The sequence below is a fragment of the Glycine soja genome, chromosome 20, assembly GCF_004193775.1.
Source record: "Glycine soja cultivar W05 chromosome 20, ASM419377v2, whole genome shotgun sequence".
In the NCBI taxonomy this organism is placed as follows: domain Eukaryota; kingdom Viridiplantae; phylum Streptophyta; class Magnoliopsida; order Fabales; family Fabaceae; genus Glycine; species Glycine soja.
In genome coordinates this window covers 30,550,781-30,560,347 of record NC_041021.1, presented here as the reverse complement: position 1 = coordinate 30,560,347, position 9,567 = coordinate 30,550,781, and the positions used below count along the sequence as shown (strand labels likewise).

Genomic DNA, 9,567 nt, shown 5'->3' with positions numbered 1-9,567 from the left:
AATTTTGTGAGATTTTTTTAAAAATTAATAGTTGATTAAATTCTTTTTTAAAATAAATAAATTTGGTCTCGCGGCCAGTTGTGTTTTTTCTACTCAAAGCTCTCGACATATTATTTTCAATCTAAATATGAGGACACTTAAGTTGGAATTGCAATATGGAATAATTTTAAAGATTAAAATTGAAAAATTTAGTAGAAATTTGATAAAATTATAAGATACAACATACAGTTTTTCTTAACAGCAAAGATTAAGGTTTGTTAAATAAATCAAAATAATAAAAATATATATATTAAAAGGAAATTAAAAAAATATAATGTATAAGAGACTTCCGGATCAACTTGATCTGGAAAAGGAAAAATAAAATTTTTGTTAATTATACAAGATATTTAAATATATTTATTTCATTAATTATAATATAATTAAATATATTTGTTTATTTTATTGATTATAATATATTTATAAATATTAATTTATTATAAATAATTAATGCTGATCAATCATAATCATAATTCATGCTAATCAATCATAATTCCCTATAAGAGGATATAAATAATTTCAGAGTTAGCAATTTTCAGAATCAATCAATCATGCTAATCAATCAATCATAATCATAATTCATGCTAATCAATCAATTATGCTAATCAATCATAATTCCCTAAAAGAGAATATAAATAATTTCAGAGTTAGCAATTTCAAAAACTGCATTATGATTGCTAACTCTGAAATTATTTATATCATCTTTTAGGGAATTATGATTGATTAGCATGATTGATTGATTAACATGAATTATGATTATGATTGATTAGCATTAATTATTTATAATAAATCAATATTTATAAATATATTATAATTAATAAAATAAATAAATATATTTAATTATATTATAATTAATGAAATAAATATCTTTAAATATCTTGTATAATTAACAAAAAAATTATTTTTCCTCTTCCGGATCAAGTTAATCTGAAAGTCTCTTCCGGATCAACTTGATCCGTAAAAGACTTCCGGATTAAGTTGATCTGGAAGTTACAGATCAAGTTGATCCGGAAGAGAAAAACCAAACAAGGGCACTTTTGTCATTTTCTTAGAATGTTGGGTGCACCAGCAATAATGTTGGGTGCACCTAGCAACACTCTTTCTTAAACTCAAAAAGTCGCGCATAGAGAGTGCTGCTAGGTGCACCCAGCAATTTTGCTAGTGCACCCAACAATTAGTGTGAAAAGGCAAAAATGCCCTTCGTTAATTTTTTTAAAAAACGTAACCTCTCTCTTTCCCTCCCCGCGTTTGCGCTTCCCTTCTTCTTCTTTCAGATCAGCTCTCTCCTTCTTCTTCCTGCTTCTTCATCTTCCTCATCTTCCTGCTTCATCACATTTCTTCTTCTTCCTGCTTCTTCTTGATGCTTCTTCTTCTTGCGCCTTCTTCTTCCTACGTCTTCTTTGTGGCTCTTCTTCTTCTTCATTGAGGAGGTGCGGTGGTGGTGCGAGGAAGCTTCCTGCGTCTTCTTCTTCCTGCTTTCCTGCGTCCACCGTCGAGGTCAGGCCCGTGAACTTGACTTTTTTTGGCTCCAATGTTGTCGGCGATGGCGGAAAACGCTGTCGGAAATCGCTGGGAGCTTTACAGATCAAGTGATCCATAAGGTATGTTGAGTAGTTTACGGATCACTTGATCCGTAAAATACTCAACATACTTTACGGATCACCTGATCCGTAAAACTCACAGTTTGATTTTAATTCAAAAATTGCCAAATATTATTTGATACCTCTGAATGTATGCTAAATATTTGATAAATAGTGTCATGAATATCTACTATTTCATACAAATTGCCATGAATGTATGCTAATGATTGATATCCCTATAAGCTAACTTCCATGTGCTTCCATATAAGCCAACTTCCATGTACTTCCTTTAACTAAGTTATGACCAATATGATTGATGCAAATACTTGTGAGTAACAATCTGCAGCTTCTTGTACCTAAATTCATACCTTAGATAACAATATGCAACTTCTTGTACCTAAATTAGAGGAGAACAACAATGAATAACAATGTGCAGCTTCTTGTACCTAATCCAAATTAGAGGAGAACAACAATGAATAACAATGTGCAACTTCTTGTACCTAAATCCAAAATTAGAGGAGAACAACAATGAATAACAATCTGCAGCTTCTTCTACCTAAATTCATACCTTAGATAGATGCAAATACTTGCAATTAATGAATTAAACTAGGAAATAGGAATTTGACATGATAGAATTGGGAATTTGGCATGATGGTAGTTTGCTTAGAACCTTTGAGCCTGTATGTGAAGAAATGCATTTGGAATCATGAACCAACTATCCCAAAACCTTAAGTTATTTAGAACTCTAAGCCACATGGTCGGCTATAATATAATATCACAAATGATGAACCAACTATTCCATACAAATGGTTTTATATCAAACTTTAGAGCAATAAGCATTTTGGTCATCAATTAAGCAACCATTCTATCACCTAATGCTAATATTAATTCAATTCCCAAAACCCTATCATAATCATCAATTAAATTTGAAAAACTGAAAACATAAAAGGTAGAGAAACAAAACACAAATTCTCAATTAATAAAAGGGACTTTAAATTTAATCACAACCTCGAGATCCTTGAATTGACTTTGGGCTACACTAAACATTCTTAGCAAGAAATGAAAACTTGTTTTAATTTCTCATGACTTTTTTGGTAACATAAGGAATTCCTTGTTCAACAGTGAGCTTGCCAAGAGCTTCAATTATATGGTCATGAAGTGATCTGTCAGGGGACTCAATATGAGAGAATATGGATACCATTTCAGCTTCATAACCTGAACCATTCCTGCTTCCCATGTGTGAATTCATTCAACACCTATGGAATAAATCATTCTACATGTCAATTTTCTCTTCCTGATTGGCTCAACATTGGCCAATCAAAGTCTTGATACACAAATATAATTAATGTTATAGACGTAAAGGAAAATTTAATGAAGAGATAAACAATCCATTCAATCCATTTAATGCATGGAGACATTTATAAAACAATCCATTTAATCCTCATAAGGAAAATTTTACCCTTAATTCTCGCAACAAAGTCCTAAATTCTTTGATCCATTGAATTCTGTGCCTTCTTTGGCCTGAATTAAATTGTCCATACTCTACTGATGTTAGTATCAATGAGACGAACACAACCAAAACCATGTTGTCCCAAATCAATGTCCTATATGCGTTAGACGCATGAAATTTGAGAAAATGAAATGAGTGATGCATTTTGCGGTACTCATTTGCAGATCATGGTTAGGACCAGAGGATTAGGTCGTGCCTTAGGTCAGGTCACTCGCAGAGGTGTGGGTAGAGGAGATCATGATGATTCCGATGATGCTCCACAGCGTCGACGACCTACTGCATCCGCACGGAGGCAGCGAGTCGCTGTGACTGCGGATCACGTCGAGGAGCCAGTCATCCCTGACCCAGACGTTCAGGATGACCCGATGGAGGCACCAGCTGTTGTGGAGGACATTCCTGCGGACACAGGCGCAGAGGTGGCTGAGGATCAGCCTTAGGGATTTCCGGGTGGTCCGAGCGACCCATCTGTGTTGACAACGTATGCGGATCACATTGCTTGCAGCGTATGGACGGGAGAGGTATTTATACTATTTATTTTTAGTTACTTGTAAATTATACTATTAGTTTTCCTTTAAATGATAATTTTAACGAATTGTGCGTTCCTTTTATACTTCAATTCAGGAGCGTCCTGAATTGAAGTTATCCTCGCATGGGAGGAAGGTCCATAGATTAGGTAGGCCTGTCCCTGCCATTAAGGGACTCATCGTTGGTACAGGACTAAGTCCTCTGATCGTGTGTTCGGTAGACACCGGTGATCGGGGACTTTTGTCCGCGTTTGTGGAGCGCTGGCACCGGGAGACGTCTAGTTTCCATCTCCCGGTGGGTGAGCTGACCATCACTTTGGACGACGTCTCCTCTCTTCTTCATCTTCCTGTTATAGGCGACTTTCACGCATTTGAGCCCTTGCATGTGGATGATGCGGTTCAGATGCTGGTGGACTTGCTGATGGTGTCTCCAGAGTCTGCTAGGGCTGAGATAGTCCAGTGTCGCGGACCGTACATACGCTTGCAATGGGTACGTGATGTATATCAGCGCCGATGCCAGGCAGGTCATTGGACAGCTGCGGCTCGTGTATATCTTCTTCACCTGCTGGGTTGCACTCTGTTTGCTAACAAGAGTGCAACCAATGTCCATGTTGTCTACTTGGAGGCCCTTCGGGACCTTAGTATGACAGATAGGTACGCTTGGGGAGTGGCTGCTTTGGTTCATATGTACGACCAGCTGAACGATGCATCCATGAGCCACAGTCGACATCTTGGCGGTTACATCACACTATTGCAGGTAACAAATATGTTTTTCATTCATTCAGGCTAAACAATGTTCAACTTTAAATTTTGTTACACTTTCATTATTAATGTTTATAATTTGAATGTTACATCTGTAGTGCTGGATTTACGAGCACTTTCCCTCAGTTGCGGAGTCCACCGTTGATCAGGACTACGACAAGGCTTCTCCGCGTGCGTGCAGGTGGATTGCGACGAAAAAGACCGTGAAGAGCATTCGCACGCCGTCGTATAGGAAGCACCTGGACCGACTCCAGATTCCGGATGTCTGTTGGATCCTGTATGGGGAGCATCGGGAGGTCCGGGACTTCCACGTCAGATCATGCTACTCTGGTCTCTTGCGTTGGGGGCCTGTTGCTGTGTATTACCGACCAGAGAGGGTCGTGCGGCAGTTTGGTTACACGCAGACCATTCCTGCTTCTCCTGTCGATTCATGGGTCTCGTATGATGATATACACGACAGGTGGATGCACTACGAGGATCATATTGTACCTGCAGGTGAGGTGTGTGTGGTGCCAGGGGCGTGTTCCAGTGACTACATCGACTGGTTCTTCCGCATCTCCCATCCTTTCATGACACCAGGCCACGCAGTAGATCCTTTGCCTCATGGTCATGCCCCGCAGCCCCGAGTCGTCCCTTAGGCCCCACAGACGAATATCCCTCGCGTGCCGGAGCCAGGAGCATCGTCGACATCTACGAAGGAGCCCAGACATGCAGTGGTAAGTAATACTAATAATTTACGTCATTTACCTCAATATTTGCATAATAATTTGTGTAATTAGTTTGTTTTGTATGTAACAGGAAGTTTGTGATGACATTGCTGAGCGGTTGGAGCGCCATCTGAGTCTAGGGGTGGTCACTCGTGGCTCATCGACACATGAGGTGATCGAAGAATGCCTCAGATTGGCCAGGAGTGTCACACAGGACCATCTAGTATACGTTAGGTGTAGACGCAGGCGGCGCACTGATCAGGCTTAGTTTATATACATATTTTACATTGATATTCCTTGTATATACATATATTGTACATGAACTCATTTCATGAGTATTGTTGGTTTTATTTATTTTCATTACTAATGTTAGTTTTATTTATTTTCATTGATTGTGTATTCCATTTGTGTCTATATACACGCGTGTTATAACTTTAAATATAATTGAAATAAAGAAGTTGAAAAGGGTGTAAAAAAAATAATTAACCAAAAAATGGACATCATTCGTTATCTAAGATCGTATATACCGTACTAATATTTTTAAATTCTCTTATAATTACAATTTTCCCACTTATACTAATGATCATGTAAAAAAATGTATTGTAAAGTAGTTAGTATTTTAATTTTTTATATAATACTAATTATTTTTTTATATTCTTTATAAATATTAATAATGATATGATTAATTCTTTATAATATTATCTTTTATGTATTTATTGATTTTTATTAATATGTATAAAATAACCTTAAACAATAATTATAATGGGACTGAGTAAGTATTTTAATATCATCTTCTAAATAAATTTATTCTAAAAAAATATATCAAAAAAATTAATTATTTATAATAAATCAATATTTATAAATATATTATATTTAATAAAATAAAAAATATATTTAATTATATTATAAATAAATATGTTGTATTTAAAAGTATATTATAATTTTTTTTCCTCCTACGGATCAAGTTGATCCGTAAGAGACTTCCCGATCTGCTTGATCCGTAAGTCTTTTCCGGATCAACTTGATCCGTAACTTCCGGATCAACTTGATCCGGAAGTCTCTTACGAATCAAGTTGATCCGAAAAAGACTTACGGATCAACTTACGGATCCGGAAGTGAAAAACTAAGCAAGAACAATTTTGACATTTTCAAGAATGCTGGGTGCACCTAACCACGCGCATAGATTGACTCGTGCCCCTTGGAAAGCCGCATAGTAGAATACAACACTGTCTCCAATCCAGCAATCTTTTCTCACCTTCCCGCCAAAACCAGAGTTCACTTAACCTACACACAAACCTTTCTTCTCAATTCTTCTTACACAAATTGAAACCTCTCTCTCTCAACTGACATGGATGATATGGACATGGATATTCCCCTCCCCGAAGAACTCGAATTTCTCGAATCAAATTCTCATTTTGCCGAACAAGAACAAGAAGAAGAAGACCATCACTATTACTTCCCAGACCTAGACCCCGCCGCCGAATTTCTTGAATCAAATTCTCAACAATCGCCGTCGCCGCAAGATCTCGCGGTTCCTTCGGCGGAGCCCGAATTCAACGGCCACAAGCGATCGCGTCCGCCTTCTCCAGAAGAGAAGAGAGCGAAGGTTAGGGTTGCCGTCGAGGAGGATTTCGCCGTGGCCGACGAGGACTGGCCCCGGTACTCTCCTCCGCCGGCTCCTCCGGAGCAGGCGATGGAGGAAATGATGTTCGAGAAGGAGAAGACACTGTCGAGATTCGCCTCGGAGATTGACGGCGAGTGCATGCCGATCACCGCGCCCAGCGGCAACAGGGTTTACGCGAAGCTGAACCGGTTCCAAGGAGAGGAGCGCGTCACGAAGCTTGATTACAATGGATATTCTGCTGGTACCTTTTTTGTTTCTTTAAAATTTTAATAAACCACCAATTTCGTTCCTTTCAATAATAATAAAACTACTATTTAAGCAATTCTTGAAATGTCGAATATTCGATACTTTAGTCCTTAAGATGGTGTATTTTTTGTAAAATTTAGGGACCGAGGTTATTCTGCTGGTACTTTTTCTTCTTGAATTATTACTCCCTGTGCTAGTAGCTCCTAGAGAAATGAAACTATTTAACTAATTTAGTTATCCCCTCTCCTAATAATTCCTAGAGAAATTAAATCATTAAAATAATTCCTGAATTATTGAATATTCATCAATCATCACGTTAGTCCTTAAGTTGATGCTGATATATTTTAGTAGTATGGTTTAGGTAATTTGAAAGGTTTCTTTTAAATGTTTTTTTTGGGTGTGGGGTGACTGTCTAACATGGTTTTTAATATTTCGAGGACTACTAGAGTATATTTATTATTTTTATTTCAAGGATTTCTTAGCAGGGAGGGTAATAGTACTAGGATGAAATTGGTGGTTTACTTTTTTTTTTTTTTTCACGTCCCTAGCTAATTAAGATAAAGTTTTGGATGAAACTGTTAAAAGAAAAAGGGAATATTTTATTAAAAAATAACCTGAACTGAATATGACTGAAGATGCACCAAGATTATTTGCGTTTTCACAATTTCAGATCTTGAGGGCATTTTGGAGGAGAGGTTTTGGACTTTTGGTACAAAAGAAAAGGAAGGATAACTTATGAATTAAGAGAGTTATATAATGCTATTGTTGAAGTAAATAAAACGCTAGGACATTAAGTTAATGGTAGTTTATCATTTTATTTGTTTTCTTTTAAAAGATTATCAAATTAGAGAATATTTATTAGAAATTGTTCAAAGAGAGAAAGGAGAGGCATAGAGCTACTGAATCCATGTGTTCGAATGACATCACAGAGTTTGATATATAGGCTTAGTACAATAAATACTCATAATTAGAGGATATATTGTTCCTACAAATCAGATATGATTAGGCTATATATCAGATATGACTTGCCTACAAACAGCTATTCAATAAATACAAAATATTTGAATCTGATTTTTAATAGAAATGAAGGTATTCCTCTCTTTCCCCATCCAAAATCTGACTCCCGAACATTACTTTAGGATCTAACTTTGTTAGAAATACAATTATTTTAATGTAAGGTTTTTGCTTAAATTTTGATAATGATCTTTGTTTGATGCTGAGCTAATTTGCTTGAATTCTATTTGGTTGCAGAGCTTAGTTCAGAACCAGTTAATGTTATACTTGAGAGGTTGGAGCAAGAGGCTTTCGCTAAGGTTTGGACTAAAGAGTTAACAATGTGTTTTCTGAGCTTCTGATTTTCTGAAACTTGAATGAAAATTTCAGTGTTTTTGCATTGTGGTTGTTTGTCACTTGGAAAGCATCTAAAATTGTTATCAAACATGACTTGTAATATTTCTGATTCTTTATTCTTGCTCTTGTAATGATATAGGCCTTGGAAGCTAGTTCTGAAGGCCAAAGTGTTCTAGACATTCCTGAAGCACAAACGGTTCATGAGCGACTTTGGGTTGATAAATATGCTCCAAAATCATTTACCGAGCTTCTCAGTGATGAACAGACAAATCGCGAGGTAAGTCATTGGCATAACATTTAGCTATGAAAAACATTTATTAAAACTGTATAGTTAAAGATATATTATTCTTAGACTTTCTTGGCTTGGCTTCTGTTGCCATTGACGGATTTGACTGGTTGTCTACGATAGGTACTCTTGTGGTTGAAACAATGGGATTCTATTGTGTTTGGATCTGAAATTCGAAGCACATCAGATGATGTTTTGTCATCTTTGAAACGACATTCTTCTATTGTCCACAATCAGAAACCATTGAATTCAAAGTTTCCAAGGATGAATGGAGGACCCAAATGGAGTAATGGGAGGAGGTATATAAATGCTAGAAGTATGGATGAGAGTGGTAGTTCAAAGAGTATTCAAGATGTATGGAATGCAAAGTCAAGGAATATTGGTCCTCCAGAACAAAAGGTAATTTATAATAATTGTCTGATTGCATTTTCATTGATAATTGTCTGGTTAATATGATTTGTAGCCAAGTGGTTATTCTTACATAGCCATCCATGCATTTGTCATTTTTGAGAAGAAAATATGCAATAGTGCCAAATTGGTAGAATTGTGCTATTAATTGTGTTGATTTTGTGAAGACTGGTGACCATTTTTGTGAGATTTTTAACGGGCTGATCATAATTAACTAGTTAACAATATGTTTCTTCTAGACCGATCCAGGGTGGGTTTTAGAATATGTATTAGTATTTGGGATTATGTATTTGGGTTGTGATTAGTATTTTGATTGTTTGTGTGATCACGTTCACTAAACATGTAATGGTTGGGTTTGTAACAATGAACTATTGACTCTTTTTTGATAGATAATTTTGGAAAGCAGTTGGCTTTATCTTGAAATGTAAACATTTTTTACTCTTGAGGACTTTTGATATATTGGAAACAGGTCTATTCTTTCAGCTTCCTTCTGAGCATTTCCCACTCATGTTTTCTGATTATTTGATAGTTTAT

At 36.4% G+C, this 9,567-nt stretch overlaps 1 protein-coding gene across 2 annotated transcripts in view; it reads left to right on the top strand.

The window, feature by feature from the left end:
• Positions 1-6,313: 6,313 nt before the first annotated feature.
• LOC114402956 (chromosome transmission fidelity protein 18 homolog) overlaps positions 6,314-9,567 on the top strand; it is an 84,528-nt gene continuing 81,274 nt past the window's right edge. Inside the window, exons 1-4 of one of the 2 annotated variants that reach the window (XM_028365666.1) lie at positions 6,314-6,984; positions 8,241-8,302; positions 8,479-8,616; positions 8,749-9,024. In XM_028365666.1, the coding sequence (XP_028221467.1) occupies positions 6,468-6,984; positions 8,241-8,302; positions 8,479-8,616; positions 8,749-9,024 (993 nt within the window). In that variant the 5' untranslated portion in view covers positions 6,314-6,467. The remainder of the gene's footprint in view (positions 6,985-8,240; positions 8,303-8,478; positions 8,617-8,748; positions 9,025-9,567) is intronic. The other variant, XM_028365665.1, reaches the window with a different exon arrangement.